Source organism: Coptis chinensis, chromosome 4 (genome assembly GCF_015680905.1).
Source record: "Coptis chinensis isolate HL-2020 chromosome 4, ASM1568090v1, whole genome shotgun sequence".
In the NCBI taxonomy this organism is placed as follows: domain Eukaryota; kingdom Viridiplantae; phylum Streptophyta; class Magnoliopsida; order Ranunculales; family Ranunculaceae; genus Coptis; species Coptis chinensis.
The window spans coordinates 7,344,435-7,364,387 of record NC_141459.1 but is presented as its reverse complement, the minus strand read 5'-3'; the positions used below and the strand labels follow the sequence as shown (position 1 = coordinate 7,364,387).

At 39.2% G+C, this 19,953-nt stretch overlaps 1 protein-coding gene and 1 long non-coding RNA gene across 3 annotated transcripts; both read right to left on the bottom strand.

The window, feature by feature from the left end:
- Window positions 1-766: 766 nt before the first annotated feature.
- LOC147501578 (uncharacterized) lies at window positions 767-3,822 on the bottom strand. Its single transcript, XR_015219834.1, has 2 exons — window positions 3,726-3,822; window positions 767-937 (listed from the first exon to the last, which is right to left on the bottom strand). It is a non-coding gene; the product is annotated as an uncharacterized LOC147501578 (long non-coding RNA).
- Window positions 3,823-12,159: 8,337 nt separating this feature from the next.
- Window positions 12,160-17,083, bottom strand: LOC147501577 (uncharacterized). Of its 2 annotated transcripts, none has more exons than XM_086606622.1 (3): window positions 16,807-17,083; window positions 13,095-16,423; window positions 12,160-12,562 (listed from the first exon to the last, which is right to left on the bottom strand). In XM_086606622.1, exon 2 carries the CDS (start codon window positions 16,341-16,343, stop codon window positions 13,131-13,133), a length of 3,213 nt encoding a protein of 1,070 aa, XP_086462748.1. In that variant the 5' UTR covers window positions 16,344-16,423; window positions 16,807-17,083; the 3' UTR covers window positions 12,160-12,562; window positions 13,095-13,130. The 2 variants fall into 2 exon arrangements, with proteins under 2 accessions (XP_086462748.1, XP_086462749.1); XM_086606623.1 differs by having other exon boundaries at window positions 12,340-12,794.
- Between the last annotated feature and the right edge of the window lie 2,870 nt (window positions 17,084-19,953).

The following is a 19,953-nucleotide window of genomic DNA, read 5'->3' as shown; positions in this document are numbered from 1 at the left end:
TAAGAACATTTGCTCATAACTTTAATCTTCTAGGATATAGCATACTAGGTATATAGCCCGTGCCTACGACACTGTTTTTAATTAGGCCCAAAAACCCCAAATCCACCGACCGATAAAAGCCCAGCCCATGTACCAATGTTATTAACCAAGAAAAAGAGAGAAAACTTTGAGTACTTGGTTGACAGTTTACAGAGAAAGGTAACTGGATGGAAAGCCAAGTTGTTATCACATGCAGTTAGAACTACCATGGTGCAAGAAATGGGACAAGTTGTGCCCATTTATGCTATGAGAACATATATGTTACCAAACAAGATTACTGACAAGTTGGATCAATTGAATAGAAATTTTTGGTGGCATGGTGACGTAGAATCACGGTCGTATCATACCTTAAACTAGGAGAAATTATGCAAAGCCAAATGTAATGGAGGGTTAGGATTCAGGAAGTCAAAATAAATGAATATGGCGATGTTATCTAAGCATGTTTGGAGGTTGTTACATAATGAAAACACAGTCTGGTTAAATACTTTCAAAAGTATATACAAGTGGAATGGGTTAGAAGATTGTCACACCCCGAATTTCGACAGAATTCGGAAAAAACATTATTTGTCCCCGACTCTTCGATCTCCGAGGTGTGACGCACTCTCCACTTCCAAAAACCCATAAACAGTTTAAATAATGCGGATAATTAAAAACCAATAAAAATTTCAATTAAACAAATGTCCTCTTCATTACAAAAATTTACAACTAAGATTAGGTTACAAATCTCTTTTCAATAACTCCTTATTTAAAATTTCAAATGAAAGTACAATTACATTGTCTAGACTGAAAATCTATATCACCTTAAGGGAAAACAAAATACATCCTGAAATGCAATGCTAACGCAAACCACACGCAGCAGCCAACCTTCTTCAACACTAAACCTGTCAAAACTTATCAACTATGTTCATTGAATGAACACACCCGATAAGCAAACATGCAAATCGGGTCAGCATTATAAACAATGCTGGTGTGAGTAGTCCTAAAATACAACATATAATATACATATATATATATATACACAATCCATACGGCAGTTAGTTCCTCCACCGAGGCGCCTTAACTTTCAACGACTAATACAACATCCTTAAGTACAATAATCTAGGCAGGTAGTTCCTCCACTGAGGCGCCTTAACTTCCCACTAACCATACAACCAACTATACGCATCATAAATAAGGCATGTAGTTCCTCCATCGAGGCGCCTTAGGTTATAACTAAACAAATAACCAACCAAACATATTACCATAAATAGATTATTTCAGGCTTTCTTTGCGTGTCCCTAAAATCACGTCGTATTTATGTCTTACCTAGTTTCCCTGGCTACCACAATCACTACCCAACGCCGAACATGTACATCCACATGCCTCCCCTTACATAATGAACCACTCCGTGCGTAACCACCCGAAAAATGATGCCGCGACACCGTAAATCCTCACACGGAAGCAATTATGTAAGTAATGCCACTATTCGCATAAAATATCGCACATCATCGCTTATATTTTGCTTGAACGGAATAATCAATCCACTATTCGCCACGATTGCCCAACACATGGGTCAATCAACATCTCATATATATACAACGTAACATCTTATATATCAACATCTTATATATCAAGCCATTATTCGGCTATTATTGCCCAACACATGGGTCAATCAACATCTCATATATATACAACATCTTATATATCAACATCTTATATATCAAGCCACTATTCGGGCTTTCTGATTGCCCAACACATGGGTCAATCAACATCTCATATATATACAACATCTTATATATCAAATACGCCCACACAGGGCAGATCACATGAGTTGTGGTAGTCAGGTTCTAGGATTTTCGTTACGTAATTTATTCAGGTGTCATACATTTATGACTCATAAACTATATCACGTGCAGGTCAATTACCTTATTGCACTAAGCCACAATATTTAGAAATATCTCGATTATATCTAATAACCAAATCTTATTCTTTCACGTGCCAGTATATTATTGCACTACGCCACAAACCCGTGGGAAAATATCTACACATATTATACTACCTCATAGTAGCATCTCACACATAAAATAATAAAGCTTTTAACATCTATGTCTCCAAAACTATTGCATTCAATATATATATCCCAACATATTACATAGTGTCACAATATCAACGTCAAATCTTAATTAGATAATGACAAACAACGTTATATAATGTTCGACAACATTTTATTATTACAATAGCCCATAAAATCAAATATGAGAAAAACTGGAAAAAGTAAACATTCCACGGTCAACAGTCAAAGTCAAAGTCAACACATCACGGTCAAGGTCAAAGTCAACATGTCATGGTCAAAGTCAACATGCCATGGTCAAAGTCAAAGTCAAAGTCAAAGTCAAAGTCAAACTGTTGTTTCTATGTTCAACAGGTTTATAGTCATAGCCATGGTTCATGGCTAAGGTCAAAGTGCATGGCTCACAGGCTCGTGACTAAGGTAATGGTTCGGACCCAACTGGCCAAGCCCAAACCTTAGAACCCCAAAGTCTAAAACCAACTTATTAATTCTACCCGACCCAAATGGGATCTATATTAAATTATATGGACTGGCCCAAGCAATATTAGAAACTGGCCCAAAAACTTATACTGAACTGGCCCAAAACATAACTGAGTTCGGCCCGAAAATGTTAAATTGAACTGGTCCATAAATCGGAAAATTGAAATGAATCTGGTCCAACCCAAAAACTGATATGGTCCGGCCCAACCAAACTAAACCAAAGTGGTCCAATCTTAATTGAACTGGTCCATACAAAACAAAGGCTAAAAAGAATTGGTCCACACAAAACTAAAAAGAAATGCCCAACCAAAACGTGTGGTCCTACCAAACTAAAACTTAATCAAACCGATCCAAAATAGTTTAACCTAACATGGACCGCCCAAGCAAACCACATAACCTCGGGCCCAAATACACCAACCCAGCCCAAGCCCAAATCGTCAACAGGTCATCTTCTTCTTCCTTCTTCTCCTCCACCACCCACCAAGTCACGGCCACCACCACTATTCCAAACTTTATCAAATCGGTTTTACACTAAATCCAAAACCAAACAACATTTGTTAACACAAAACCCCAAATCCTACAATCCAACCCTCACCCAAAACTAGATCCGAGACAAAAAAAGCCACCATTAAAGCTTGTTTCAAGCTTCCAACCGCCACCATTTTCAGCCCCTCACACACACTACCCTAGCCATCACCCACAATCCCTTCCAAGCCGAATTAATTCCAACCCATGAAAACTGCAAAAGTTCAACTCCAAGATATCGAGAATGGCGATGAACCATTGGCCGCCGTTCAAGCTTTCTCCAAGCTCCAACAGCACCTCCGTCCAGCCCCGACATCACTCAACCAATACACCAACACCCAATCCTAAACAGTTCAACTAAAATAATAACTGGCGGTTTTCTCCAGCCGCCATTAACACCTTTACAGAGCATCAGTAAAGCTCGAACAGCCCTCAATCCCCTCTACAACCAACCTTAAATACTACACCCCCGACATCCCAGTCATGCATACACTCAGAGGAGCCGCCATTGACGCTCTCTTGAGTTCAACAGTATTACAGTTCGACAGTTTAACCAATCTATAAAAACAGAAACCTATACACTAATATACGAAAACTGTAAATCCGGTGATATAGCAAAATAGCTACTCACCTGTATGAACAGCTCCTACGAATTTCTCCGAGTCCGAGCCGTCGCGCTCCACCCTCCGAAATCCAGATTTCATCTCTGCCTCCATTTTCATTATTTTATTCTTCTCCGAACCCTATTTTCCAGAACAATGTGTTTATATACTTGGGTCCGAAACCCAAGCCCAACACCGACTCGGGCCCAAAACCAGGCCCACGTATCCCGATCCAATCCGACGAATTTTGAAAATAAATAAATAATTAATTAATTAAATAGATAAAAACGTATTTTAAAAATACGGGCGTTACAAAGATGCTTTGAAGAGAAGTTACATGCCATGTTCTTACTTTTGGAGAGGCATAAAACATACCTTAGCTGCTATCAAACATGGTTTTATATGGAAATTGGGGGATGGTTCTCAGATTCCAATATACACCCAACCTTGGTTAACTTTTTTAAACAAACCCATGTACCTAAAACACAATGTAACCCCTCTTTACAATACCAACACAAGTCTAACACATGTTAACCAACTCATAGACCATGAAACCTAGAGTTGGAGTCAAACTAGGTTAGGAAAGTTGTTTCCTACACTTGTTATCAGTTGCATTAACCAAGTGGTCATAAACCCTAATATTGTTGATAAAATCATTTGGTATGGCACTAAACTTGGCGTTTTGACAGTCAAGTCTGCTTATAAACATTTGACTAATGAATTGTGCATGAGCAAGTCTTCAAATGCAAATCATCAAGTCATGACAGATTTGTGGAAAACCAAACTTGAGGCAGGCATACAATTGTTTGTTTGGAAAGTATATTTTGGAGGGCTGCCTATAGGGGAAGTGCTTCATCGATATAAGTTTAAAGGAGACTTGCTAGAAAGAAATATAGACAAATGAACATATGTTTCTTAATTGTGAGTGGACCAAGTGTTTATGGTTTGGGTTTGACTTAGATTTGAGAATGCATGAACATGGAGGTAAGGGTTTGAAGGATTGGTTGAGAAAAGCAATTGTTTGGGACAGTACACTTGAAGATGAAAACAAAAACTTTGCCGGCACATATTTTTGTTATCATGATGTATGAAATATGGCTCAGTAGGAATAAACTAAGGGTTAAGAAGCAGCAACCAAGCATGGAGAACATCTACAGACAAGTGAGACAGAGAACAAATAACAATTTGAAAGCTTTTAAGAAGTACCAAGAGGATGCTAGCATGACTATGCATGTTGACTCAAATCCCATAGACCTTAATATAATGATGACTAGAGTAGGATTTGATTACTATACATCTTGGAATCAAATTAGTTTTGATGGTGCCTTTAACAAGATAAGAAATAGAGGTGCTGCATGTTGGAGTTATCCCTCACATGAGGAGAGAAAACAGAGCTGGAGAGAAACGGGCGAATTTGGAAATGTCGAATGTCGTCGGATGAAGCGCGACTTCACTCGAGTTCCAGATAGAATAGAGGCGACCAGCGCACATAGAGAGGCGACCCGCTCGATCTCGATCACATTATTCAGCGCTCAAAGAAGGCGCTTCGCGCTTCGAGTCTAATTTCCTTGGGCCTTTCTTCTGATTCCGCGAAATTTGGTTTTGGAGATAAAACCAAAATCAAGGTTTTGGAAAACCTAACCTAACAAGTCGGGAAGGATTGGAATCGGACTAAAACAAAGAGAGAGAAACCTTCTGAGATACAACCACAGCAAAGAGATAAAGTGATCTAGTAAGGTGAGAATTGAAAGGAGAGATTGTAATCTTCCTTCCCACTTTTATTAAGAACCGGCTCTTGTGGAAGTAGGCATCATTGGCGAACCACGGTAAATCTTTGTGTTGTGGTTTGCTTTTTGCTTTACATTATTATTTGTTGTTGATAGTTGTTTAGCGAGTTGGGCATGTTAGTATAGGTTGTAGTTGATATTTAGAATTTGTACGGAGTTGAATTGTGTTCAAATACAAGTTATCCGCAGTAGTGGGGAATCGATTGGTATTGATATAATCCCCAACAAGTGGTATCGAGCCTTGGTTAGAATAGCCTAGGGTGTTATCCGAATCTTGGTCGAGGAAAGGTGTTTGGCAAAATTCACGAGAGAATATTTGAGGTTAAATAACTTGTAGAAATGGACCATTCCGTGAACACTTCGTATGATGAGTCCGAATAGGAAGAACTACACCATCCGGAAAGCCAAGATGGAAGACTTGCTATCTTGCAAGGACTTGGCACTTCCCATTGAGAATGAGGGAGTAAAACCGAGAAAAGGCCATGAAATTTGAGTGGAAAAAGCTTGACGAAAAGCGATTGGATACATTCGACGGTGGATTGGCGAGCGGTGTCTTTCACCATGTGGCCCAAGAGACTACGACCTTGGTCTATGGAAGAAACTTCGAAGACCTTTATGAGAGGAAGTCGGTGGAAACAAAGTGCTAGTCGTTAAGAAGTTTGCGGAACCGAAGTACCAAGAAGGTTCTTCATATGCGAAAGCATCTTAATGAAGTCTGAGAATATCATCAATCGGATGCATTTGATGAAGATCAATTTGGGAGGCGAAGTTGAGGCTTTGTTTCTATTAGGCTCTACCCCCGAAAAGTTGGGAGACATTAGCGGTTTCTCTACATGGAAGCGACCAAGGATGGAATTGTTACCATGGAGATGGCTACCACGTCTTTGTTGAATGAGGAGACTAGAAGGAGTGCAAGAAGCGGCTCTTCTCACTCGAGATCCTTTTCCGCGAGAAAATGGGGAGAGGTCAAAACGAGAAAACCATCTCGTTCTAGAGGTGATGGCGAAAGTAAATCTAGGGGTGAAGCTAGAACTCCTAAAAGCGAGAGAGGCAATGTTACTATTGTGCCCAAAAGGCCACTTCAGATATGAGTCGCGAGAACAATCGAAGAGGGATGAGAAGAATAACCGTGTACATGAAGACATGGTGCGGAGGAGCGAAAACACAGTGAGATACTACGCACTAGTCGGCGACCTAGTGGGAATTGTGTCGGTTGTGGTGTGTCTTTGTCTTAGTACCTCATGTCGATCTGAGTGGGTGATAGATCTGAGGAGCATCCTATCCGTCACACGCGCGGGGGATTCTTCACTACCTACGGTTGTGGTGAATATGGTGAAGTGAAGATGGGATGGAGTAACGTGGCGTCTCGAAGATTATAGGCATTAGAGATGTTCATATAGAAACCAATGTCGGCTACACCTTGACACTCGAGGATGTAAGACATGTCCCCGACATATCTGGTTAAGCTAATTTAAATTTGGGAAATTAGATGGCGATGGCTTTGTAAACTCGTTTGGTAGCGGGGTATGGAAACCCGGCGGAGGTTCCATTGTAGCGTGAGGAGGAAAGAAAACTTGCTCTCTTTACAAAACACGCAGGCTAGTTTGTGTAAAGCGGCGAATCTGTGAAAAGAAGAAAACTTCATCCGAACTGTGGCACAAGAGGCGTCACATGGGCATAAAAGGGATGGAAGTTCTTGCTAAAGCAAAAGGCCTTGCCCGGACATTAAAGGTACACATTTAAATACATGTACTCATCTGTTTGGTAGGAAAGCAACCGCAGGTGTCTTTCCAAAGATTCCCGTCTCACGAAAGGACAACGTCGTTGAGCTAGTGCACCGCAGGACTTATGTGGTCCTATGAGAGTGAAGTCCCACCGGGAGCTTACTTCTTGACATTCATTGATGATCGTCAAGAAAGATATGGGCCTATAGTCACGAAGACCAAGGATGAAGTACTTGGCGTGTTTGAAAATTCCACAAACATGGTGGAAAGAGGACTGGGAAGTTGTTGAAATGTATTCGCTTTCGGATAATGGGGGTGAGTACATTGGGCCATTTGAAGAGTATTGCGAGTCATGGGATTCGTCATGAAGCGGACCGTTCCCAAGACACGCCAACAGAATGGAATAGCGAGGAGAGAATGAACCGTACCATTGTAGAGAGGATGAGATGCATGCTATCTCCGCTCTAAGCTACCTAAAACTCTTGGGTAGAAGCAATGCGTGCAGCCGTGCATGTGATCAACATGTCGCCGCAAAAAGCCTCGAATAGTGATTATCCGGAGAGTATGGTCGGTGAGATGTTGATTATGGATACTTGAGGGTATTTGGGTGCGGGGCGCATTTGTGCATATTCCGGGATGAGAGATCCAAGCTTGATGACAAAGCCAAAAGGTGCATTTTTCTCGGTTATGGAGATGAAAAGTTTGGTTACAAACTCTATGATCCGATTAACAAGAAGGTAATCCGAAGTCGAGATGTTGTGTTCTTAGAAGACCAAACCATAGCAGACTTTGAGGAGGGTGAGAAGCCTGAGGCTTTCACCAATGATCTTGTTGATTGAACCGAAGTTCCCTGTGGAGCGTCGAGAAGGCATTGAGAATCACGAGAGAACCATGAGTTTGAAGCTCATGATGAGAATCTATTGCTCATGATGGGATAGAACCTATTGGTATAGAAGATGCGGATGAGATGCATGAACCACCACCGAGAGCAAGCGGAAGTGCAACCTCACGAGGCACCCGGCCGGATGGGGCAAGGAGGTCTGACAGAGGGAGAATAGCTTCAACCAGGTATCCACCACATACGTACGTGCTACTATCGGATGGTGGAGAACCTATGTACTATCAAGAGGCACTTGAAGGTACAGACAAGGAAAAGTGGTTGAAGGCCATGCATGACGAGATGGATTCTTTGCATAAGAATCACACTTATGAGTTAGTTGAGAAACCCACAGGGAGAAAAGTTCTCAAGAATAAGTGGATATACAAAGTCAAGCATGAGGAGAACAATCCTCACCCAAGGCACAAAGCTTCGCCTTGTTGTGAAGGGATTCGGTCAAAGGAAAGGGATTGACTTTGATGAGATTTTCTCTCCGTGTAGTGAAGATGACTTCTATCCGGGGGTATTGGGTATGGCCGCAAGTATGAACCTAGAGGTTGAAGCAGACTAGATGTTAAGGCGACTTTTCTTCATGGAGACCTTGAAGAAGATGTCTACATGGACCCGCCGAGGGTTTGAGGTCAAAGGCAAGGAGCACCTAGTATGCAAGCTGATAAAAGAGCTTGTATGGGTTGAAAGCAAGCAGAGACATTGGTACATAAAGTTTGACTCCTTTATGGCGAAGCAAGGATACAAGAAGTCTGCTTCATCATTTGCGCGTTTGTTGAGATTTCGGATAGGGGATTTCATTGTCTTATTGCTGTATGTGGATGATATGTTGATAGTTGGCTCAAACATCAACAAGATATCAAAGCTGAAGAAAGACTTGAGTAAGTCCCTTGAGATGAAGGATTTGGGTCAAGCAAAGCAGATACTTGGGATCACGGATCACTTTCGTGACGAAAAAGAGTGGGAAGTTGTGGCTTTCTCAAGAAAGCTACATTGAGAAGGTGTTGAAGAGATTCAACATGGATCAAAGCCGAAGCCGATCGGTTAATCCGCTTGGTGGCCCGTTCAGCATGACCAAAGAGATGTGTCATAAGGGTGAGCATGAGCGAGTCGGATGGAAAAGATTCCTTATGCATCCGCGATTAAGGCGGTTTGATGTATGCCATGGTGTGTACTAGACCGGATATTGCTTTCGCCGTTGGGGTTGTAAGCAGATTTCTGTCAAATCCGGGTAAAGAACATTGGGAAGGTGTTAAGTGGATATTGAGATATCTCAAAGGCACTTCCAAATCATGTTTGTGCTTTGGTGGAAGTAAGCCCTTACTTGAAGGCTACACTCGATCGAACATGGCGGTGATGTTGACTCGATGAAGTCCACCTCCGGTTATCTGGTTACTTTTGCAGGGGGAGCAGTTTCTTGGCAATCTAAGTTGCAAAAGTGTGTTGCCCTCTCCACTACAGAAGCCGAGTATATTGCAGCCACTGAGTGTTGCAAAGAGTTGCTATGGATGAAGAGGTTCTTCGACGAACTAGGGCTAAAGCAGAAACAGTTTATAGTTCTATGTGACAGTCAGAGCGTCATCCACTTGAGCAAGAATCCGAGTTTTCATTCTAGGTCCAAGCACATACACGTGCGTTATCATTGGATTAGAGAAGTACTCGAGGACAAGCATTTGTGTATCGAGAAGATCCATACCGACAAGAACGGGTCGGATATGATGACCAAAGTCTTACCGAAAGGTAAGTTTGATGTTGTTGTGCTATTGCGGAATGGCGACACACTCCTCCTCGCTGATTTGGAAATTGTATGGAGGAAGCCCCTCACCGTTGGGAGGGAGATTGTTGGAGTTATCCCTCACATGAGGAGAGAAAACAGAGCTAGAGAGAAACGGGCGAATTCGGCGTTGGAAATGTCGAGGCCAGCCAGCTCGCCGGATGAAGCGACTTCGGCTCGAGTTCGATAGAATAGGGCGACCAGCTCATAGAGGGGCGACCAGCTTCGATCTCGATACATTGGCCTTTCAGCGCTCAAAGAAGGGCCTTCTTCGGGTCTAATTTCGTGGGCCTTTGCTTCTGATGCATTGAAATTTGGTTTTGGAGATAAAACCAAAATCAAGGTTTTGGAAAACCTAACCTAACAAGTCGGAAGGATTGGAATCGGACTAAAACAAAGAGAGAGAACCTTTACGGAGATACAACCACAGAAAGAGATAAAGTGATCTAGTAAGGAGAGACCGAAAGGAGAGATTGTAATCTTCCTTCCCACTTTATTAAGAACTGGCTCTTGTGGAAGTAGGCATCATTGGCCGAACCACGGTAAATCTTTGTGTTGTGGTTTGCTTTACTGCTTTACATTATTATTTGTTGTTGATAGTTATTTAGCGAGTTGGGCATGTTAGTATAGGTTGTAGTTGATATTTAGAATTTGTACGGAGTTGAATTGTGTTCAAATACAAATTATCTGTGTAGTGGGGGAATCGATTGGTATTGATATAATCCCCAACACTGCAGCAGCTGTTTGTCGGAATGCAAATGGTCAATTGGTGGGATTATTGTACAGGAAGTTCAACGCAAGGAGTCCAATAGAAACAGAATGCCGTGGAGCTGAGTTAGTTGGTATTTTGATGGGAAGATTAAAGCTTGAGCAAGCATTGATTTTGGGAGATTGCAAAGAGCTTATGATGATGCTGAGAAGAAATGGAGCAGGTGCTGATTGGGAGCTCTCGGATTTCATTTCTAAAGTCTCTAGTATGTTTAATCAGTTGATTATAAATAATGATTGTAATGTTTTGTTTTTCTTGTTTCAAAGAGATAACAACATAGAAGCTCATGTATTAGCTAAGTGGGCATTGAAATATGCCACTATTTGGTCTCTTGACTCTGTAAATCCTTTGTCAGTTGCTTAAGATGAATGTGATGGGTTATTATCGGGGAAAAAAAACACAGCCCATAAGGTAGCTATTGTTGACTAAATCAACAGTGATTTAGTACTCTTGTGCACAAATAATAAATTGTACATACCTCACACTGCTATTTCTTAGAGCATCTTTAATGGTGAGACCTCTTGAATACCAAACACCAAATTCTTAAAAATTTGATAAAACCCATCTTTAATGGTGAGACCTCTTGAATACCAAACCAAAAAAACACCAAACCAAACACCAAATCGGCTCCAATTTGGTGTTTGCTTTGGTATTGTATAAAATGTACGTCGCGGTGTTTCACGTGACTTTTCAAACACCGCGTGGGCAAAAATACCTTCTCATTTCTGGACAAAAACAAGCCTCTATTGTGGGTTTTTTTGTCGCAGTGTTCCGAAAGCAATGGCTATGTTGGGCTTTATTTGGCGCGGTTTTGGAAACACCGTGACGTACATTTAGTGCTCACTCTTTAATGTTTCCACTCCAATACCGCGACGTACATTTAGTGCTCACTCTTTGATGTTTCCACTGAAATTGTTTGGTGTTTATTTGGTTTGGTAAAAAAAAATTGGTGTCTCTCATCATTAAAGATGCTCTTATATAGCAATAGCAATATAACATATGTAAGTGTCGAAACCTCCCGAAATTGTGAAAACTCAACTTTTTAAATTGTGAAAACTCATATTTTTTTGTTATTGTCTCAATTAATGTTTGGGATTTAATTGGTTTTCAGAAACTGTATTTTCTACAAACTATTTAATAAAATACAAACAGAACCAAATCAGGTATGTTTTTTTTTGCTAAATACCACCAAATCAGGTCTTCCAGGCCTAAAGCTATATAGAAATTCGAATGCTATATAGAAAAATTCAAATGCTATCACTAGTTCATCACTGTTCTACCGTGCACAGTCCTAAACAGATCTCGAACAAAGAATAGTCCTTTCGGGTCTATGAAGTTATTGCCAGCAAGGACAAAAACAAAAGAAACTAGTAATAACGGTTCTTGGTCTCTGTCTCCCAAGGATCAAACTAAAACCAACTTATCTTAGTGATGGATATTCAGATGCAGGTTAAAAAATGCGAGAAAGATGGATAATACACCCGTGTTGCACATTGCACTAATACGAAGCAAGTTTAGACTTGGGAAGAATGCAAATCCTGTGATGACTTCAATTGTATCCAAGTAGGCAAGTACTACTAAATGTTCATGAGAACAGAAATCCTTTACCAAGAATTAAACAAGAAGGTGAAAATGAAATAAAAACCCCTTATATACACAGGAACGTTCATACACCCCTTATATACACAGGAACGTTCTAAAAACCTCTTCCTTTGCTATATTAAAGAGGAAACTATTCCTTCTTAGCATATTGCTTCTACTGCACAAGGATAACCGAGATTGCATCTTCTGGGACTAAGATAACATGGATTGCGGATATGATGACGGAGGCAGCTTCAGTTTGCAAGGTAAGTCAGCTGTGCATAGTTGGATGTCCAGTCGAGCATCCACTTGAACATGTCCAAGCCGAATAAAGAAGCAGATGAACTGTGCAAAAAAGTAAACTCTTCTTCTGTAATGAACTTGTTTAGATTCTAGATACCAAGAGCAGCATTTAGAACACCAAATTTACTTGGCTATATCAGCAATATTTAAGAAGTCTGACAGTCATCAAGGCTACCCTCACTGTTTATGCTTAGAGTTCACTACCAGTAAGTTAGTCGCATTTGGCAGGGCTTAATTCTTAAAGAGCCTCTTATCATGATTTCATAGTCCCGAGCTGTAAAATTCCCACGACTTGCTTAAACCATGTATATTGCAGTAAAAAAAAAAAGAAATATGAAAAGCTTCAAATTTACAGCTTCTAAGCACTTTTTAGAAAGCAATTTTGACAGGTTAGAGTACAAAACAAGGGAATGATAACTGTGTAGTAAGCTAAACATTATTATTAGAATATTTATGAAAGCCTCATTTGCTACGACAATTAGGTATTACAATAGGCAGACTGAAAATGCAGAGGTTTCCACCTACAAACACATTCAGCAATTTAAAGGGAGGAGAGCACAAATTTTCAACTTACCTGAAAAATCAAAATGCTTCTTCAAGTACCATCTTCCTAATACATCCTGCCCGTGCATCCCGAAGATCCACAGTAGCATTCCTTTTTCTTGATATTTCCATCAGAGTCATAAACTTGATCCAACTGCATATTGTAATGGTATGTCAGCTCCTGCAAAGGGGGAATATTCTCAGCAGCAAACAGCATTATGTGAGGCATTCTCTTGTCAGCATGATCGAAAAGGACATTTTGTGCATATAGATTAGGTGAACAACTGTGGTTTATGAATCTCCCCACGTTCCCATATTGTGCTGCATCAATTGTAAAGCTAGAAACATCCTCCTCATCATCGCATGAAGAGTTGGAATTTAAGTCGGCGGGTATTAGCTTTGAGAGTTCAGTGGAAATGGCATGGTCACTATAGTTAATTCCAATATCAAACAAATACTCATCGCGGCCAATTCTCTGTTCAGCTTCATTATCTTGGAGCAACTCCCCTGTATACTCACATATAAAGCTTCCTGAAGAGATGGAAGTTAAGGATCTGACACCCCAGCCTGTAGACTCCATCTTGAAAAGTTGTAGCTGAAACTTAATGCCATGTTGACTCACTCTATTATAGCATGACGGAGGGCACTTGCATGTAGGGCCACACTCGTAAACGAGGGGATTTGTTACCACAATAGCCCCATCATAATTGAACGGGATTTGCCCTCCATTCTTTATGGCACACAAGCATTTTGTTGAACTTAAGCATCCGTCAATGCAATCACATCCACGGTTGGGCATTGGGTTATAACGCAGAGGATGTATCATATGTCTTATGTATTTAAATTCAGGGGGTACCTCATCATCTATTCTGTTGACAGCACCAATGGGCATCTTCTCTTCTCCTTGAGAAATATCAATTGCATTACTTGTTCTTTCTAATTCCTTCAGCTCTTTTATTGCAAGTGCCGGCTGCCCCACGTCTCTTCTTAGTTGAAACATAAAGACCTTGTTACCATGACGCCCTCGTCTTTCCCAATACTTTTCTACAAAATAAAGCCCATCATATATTAAAGGGTTCATCCTTGCGTCCAATGAACTACTGCCCTTAAATCTACGGATAACTCTGACTGGGGTTCTTTCATCCATGCTGTTCTTTAATGCAAGATTTCCTCTAACAAGCTTTTGATCATCAGGCAATTTAACTCCGTATCTTGGAGTCTGTCCTTGACCGGAATATACCAAGACATCAGAACTCTTCATGTAATCACCATAAACTCCAGAATCCACAATACTTGTTGCCACTTCTTTATGATTATAACAGACAGAATTTATACCACTCTGATAGGAGTGATGTAACCCAATCATAGCAAGCTCCACTCTGAAATGGAACTCATCGCCAACCTCCGCCCCTGGGACCTTCCCTAAGATCTTGATATTGTTGATAAATTTGTTCTTCTTTTTCAGTAATTTTGCAGATTCTAGATCAATCCGCAAGTATTTTTGTTTGGGCTTTGCTTCAGCATCCCGCTTGAGTTTCCTATATACCATTTGGAACAGGCGGAGAGTTTTCCTAACCTTGTTACGGGCAACAGCAGCCTCAGCGCTGTTATCAGTAACACCCAAATTCAATGGTATCGAGCTTGAAGCCATTTTTCTTGGCCTTTGAACCAAAGCACTATCATCTTCTTCATCAAGTTCAGAACAATAATCCTCAACCCCATTACTTCGCTTTCTAAACGTAACTTTGGAAGAATTAAGGGCCACAAATCCTCGCTTCTTAGGTATGTTTTTCATTGTCTCCTTGGTAGGAGCAATTGGAGCTTTAGCGATTCGGGCCACAAATCCTCGCTTCTTAGGTTTGTTTTTCATTGTCTCCTTGGTAGGAGCAATTGGAGCTTTAGTGATTCGTTTTCCCTGCTTCCATGGGCATTTCGGTGCAGCCATTAGACCCAGTACAACCGCTCTTCCATTACTAGACTTTTCACTAACCCTCCTAGCTTGGCAACACTCAACTACTTTTAGATAATCATCCGAGGAATCAAGCAGAGCTCGCCTCCCACAACCTCCTGGGAAATCTCGACATGCCAATCTGTTTCTACGAAGAAATCTTTTATGCATGCTCTCTTCTACATCTTCAAGAGGAAATGATGGTTGTGGCTTATCTGAATCCATAGGGTGTACAAATTGGCCTTGTACAACAGAGTCCACTGGCAACTGCAACCCCAAACGACTAGGCAGCCCTTGTTCCTCAGGCTGGACAACATTATTGAGACAGCATTTGGAGTCCGGCACATCAGAATCCCTCATCGAGTCAAGTAATTCAGTATTATTCAAGTTCTTTGACAAATCTGAAGTTTTAGGCTCAAAGTCTCCTGAAAGCTTTACCATATGCTCCACAGCTTTCTTCAACTCGGATGCTTCAGGATCTTCCACCCGACCTAAGAATATCAATGAATTTATCGTTTCAGATATAGCATTGTTTAGGGATTGGAGTGATTCATCTGCAACCAGACTTCTAGCTACTTCAAGAACTCCAGACCATCTTGACCTTCTTTCATGTTTTGCGGTGTCAGGTTTATTAAGTTCACTCTCTGCCTTAACCTTCATATCAGTGTCAGAACCTTCATTAACAAAGTCCCTGCTCAGCTTCGCGACAACCTGTGGGGCAAACTGTCCGCAACCATCTTGGAATTGCACAGCAGAATCAACTTCTACAAGTGCACTCCCGACGTTAACCTTCATTTCATAATCTGAATCAGGGGTAACACTTTCTTCGCTAGCATTAACCTTCGGGGAATATTGTCTGGAACCTTCGGGGAACCAATTAGCAGAGTCAACTTTCATAATTTCACCCTGTTCAATGTCCGAATTATAAACTGAACCATTCTCAACACCATTGTCCACCTCTACAATTTCACCCTCTTCAATATCGGATTTATCAACTGAACCATTCTCATCATAGTAGTCCACTTCTACAATTTCACCCTCTTCAACATCCGGTTTATCGACTGAACCGTTTTCTACTTCAACCATTTCACCCTCTTCGACATCCAGTTTATCGACTGAACAATCACCAACACCATTGTCTCTCAACGGAGCATTAGCTCGTGCGGCATATTCTCGGTGATCTTCTAAACACTGATCAGCAGAGTCAACTTCTATGATTTCATCCTCTTCAACATCCGAGTTATCAAGACCACTTTCGGCCATTATTTCATCCCCCAGGGCATTTCGTCCACAACGCCATGGAAAATTTTGTATCACAGGAAGCCTCCTCATCTTACACTAATTTAATGAAACAACATCCCCATTAACATTCTCAAAATTTCGCTTCGTCAACTTCTCCCCACTATTAGAACCTTCAACATGAATCAAACTTAGCCAAGACCGATAAAACATAAATAAAAATAAAAGATCAATCAGTCCCAACAAATGAAAGACATCACACGCACACACACACACACACACAGATTATAAGCATTTCTTTTACAAAACCCTAAGCAAAAAATGGTGAAACTAAGTAAATACCTCATCATAACATTAAATGAACAGTGTACAACAACAAAAGAACGAAATCAAATTTTAATATAACATGCATATTATAATATCTAAAACAACCCTCAGTATAATTTCGACAAAACAGAAAAAAAAAAAAAAAAAAAAAGTTAAATATATTATAACTAAAATGCAAACAAATACATCAATATAAACAAAATGGAAAACGAAATGGGAAAAAAGATACCTAAACTTGAGGGAGGTTCAGAGTAGTGTGGAAGCAAAGTTGAAGAAATGTTAATATGGACAGAGAAAGAGCGTGATGAATGAGTGAGTGAGGACTGAGGAGAGTAGTTGGAAGGAATATGAAGTAGTTGTTGAACGCATGGATTATTTAAAGGCATGGAATGCAACTGAAACGACGTGAACGTTTTTGTTGTGAAACAGAGTAGTGGGAAAGAAAGCGGTTTGCGCGCAATTAGTGCTACACTACTTAAGTAACTATTATTTTGCAAGCCACTAGTTTTTCCTTTTATTGTACAAAGTTTTCTTTTCATATTTTATTTCTTGGCATTCTAACGGTGAGCGGATCGTTTGTTTTCCCCAATCCCCATTAATTTTTGAATATAATGGTGGACAAGATATCTAAAGAACAAAGAACAAGAAGTTGTAGAGGGTTGTGATTGATGTACTATTTTGAAAATATATGATTTCGCCCCCTCTAGTTGGATAATAGTCTAGCACTCTAGCAGCAATAAAGATTATGTGAACTTGTAACAGTGTACTTCCAAATATGAAATCTCACAAAACAAAGAGTCCAGAGATTTAATTTTTATCTCCCCTAGTAAACACATAAAGTACATATTTAAATTTAAGAAAGTTGTTAACTTAACTGTTGCTAGGCGACCTACTTTTTTAACGACTCACTATTTTGGATTAAAAAAAAAAAACTCAAAAGCCCTACCAATAATTTTTTGGGTTTTAATACCCTTACCCATTGTTTTTATCCGCGTAAGCATAAGTGTTTTTTTTATAGAAAATCTTTAGAATCTAAACTTTTGACTCTAGACCAGGCTGCGCACCTATTATTTTTTAATATAATTTATTCTCTTTTTCATCCTTCCAAGATAATTACCTATAGATAAAATAACTACTTAAATAAGATTGAATAAGATAACTACCTGTAGATAAGATAACTACTAGATTTTGGGTTTGAATAGAATTTAGATTTATAAAGAATATTTTAATATAATTTATTTTCTTTTTCACCCTTCCAAGATAACTACCAGAATAAGATTGAATAAGATAACTATCTGTAGATAAGATAACTACCAAAACAAGAAGAATGGATTTTGGGTTTGAATAGAATTTAGATTTATAAAGAGTAAAACTAGTATGCGGAGGAGAGAGAGAGTGGTGTATTGAATCTAGGCTACTCATAACAGCAAAAAGTACTGGTATATTGCTCCACAAAGTATTATCCAAGGGCCTAGAAGCCTGCACACGAGTAAATAACTTAAATATATGTTTTAAAATGTTGAGTTTCAAAATAACTTAAATACATTTAAAATTTATGAATTTTTTAAGAGATTATGAGAGAGAAAATCTTGTTGTTTCACATATTGTAGAAGTAATTGCAAATAATTAAATAGGATATTTTTGTCAATTGCTTCTAAAAGTGGTTAAATATGTATCAAATTTTGGTTTTAGTCAAATTTGGGTGTAAAAACTAAAAATATTATGCTTCTATCTTAGGAGTTCAAAAAATTCTTAACATACTCCCTTAAACTAATTTTCTATTTGGATAATATTGGTTTGCATTGAAATACACGCAGCCGCCAGAGTTAAATATGTCTGTGTACCATTACTAGTCATGAACTTATAAAAAAAACTTAAGAAAAAGGCTCCACTATAGATTTTTTATGAGTTTGTACGATTTTTTAAAAAACAGACAGACATATTTGGGTTACCTCCAAGGGTGTGTTTGGCAACCAAGAATTTAGGATGGAATTCATAATGTATTTCCAAAAATTAAGAATCACCCTGTTTGGCAACTATTTCTGCACTAAAACGAAAACCTCAAATCCCAAAATCAATGAATTGTTAGTTTCTATAGGAGTTCTAAATAGAGATTCTACGACGCATGCCACCCCGACCTATATATATTGTTTCACTATCTCACTTATTTTTCACCAATTCACTCATTTTTCTCTCATCTTTCTTATTTCATTAAATGGATCACCAATTCACTAATCTTTCTCTCGCCAATTCACAAAATATGGAGCGTCATCCTCGCCCAAGACGTAATTGGGAATTCATCCTTGCTGAAGATGAATTATATATTGTGTTGAGCACATATGGTTGCACTTAATGGAGCGTAATATTGGCGAGTTATTTGGGTAGAAAGTTGAGATTTCTATATATTCAGGATTTTTAATTACTTGAAATTGTCCGTTTTGGAATTATATTTTCAATTCCAATTCCATAGAAAAACTTCCAACATACCCCAAAAGTAATCATAATGCTTCAATTATAAAACAATATAAATTTGTTTAACCATTCAACAATTGAGTTGAACAATAAAAGGCAGGTGCCAACTAGCAAAATCGGTAAAATCTTTGGGTGATAATATCAGAGGTTCGGAGTTTAAACCCGCCAGCATCAAATAATTACTAATCTCATTTAAAATAGACTTACCAATAATAATAACAAAAAGTTGAACAATAAAAGATATAGAGTTTCATACCTTTGTTCTTGCGTAACAAATAAAAAGATGAAGAATATAATTGAAAATATAATATATAATCCAAAGAAACTATCGTGTTGATAAAGTGTTGAAATAACTTAAACTAAAATACTAAAGAAAAAAGAGGGAAGAAATTTTAATTGATTAGGAACCAAAGATACACGCACTTTATATAGATATGTTACTTCCACACGAAGTAACCTCCTTACGCTAAAATGGAAACAGTATGAAGAGGTGCCTCTTTTCTCGACCCAAGGACTAGTTGAAACCCTAACTGCTTATATATCTCTAGGGCTCAGTGTAGGCCCGTGCCCTTGCAACATATACCGGTGCCTCTTTTCTCCACACAATGAGGTGAAACCCTAATTGATTATATATCTTTACATATGAAACCCTAATGGGCCCATGGTAGACTGCCTTTGCAACATAGTCATACACATCATAATATATTTTGAAGCAAATCTTACTAATTTTCTTCCTATATTTTTTCTATAAAAGAGGAGGAACCAAAGTCCTTGTTATTCCTTTATAATTCTTCAATAATTTTGCTATAATATGCAGATAGAAATAGAATAATAAGTGTAATCATTATTCCACTCCTTATGGACGGATTTAGTTTGTCCAACTTCGCATAAGCTATTAACTTCA

Coding starts and splice junctions, on each gene's coding strand:
- LOC147501577 (XM_086606622.1), bottom strand. CDS start 16,343: ATGAGGAGGCTTCCTGTGATACAAAATTTTCCATGGCGTTGTGGACGA.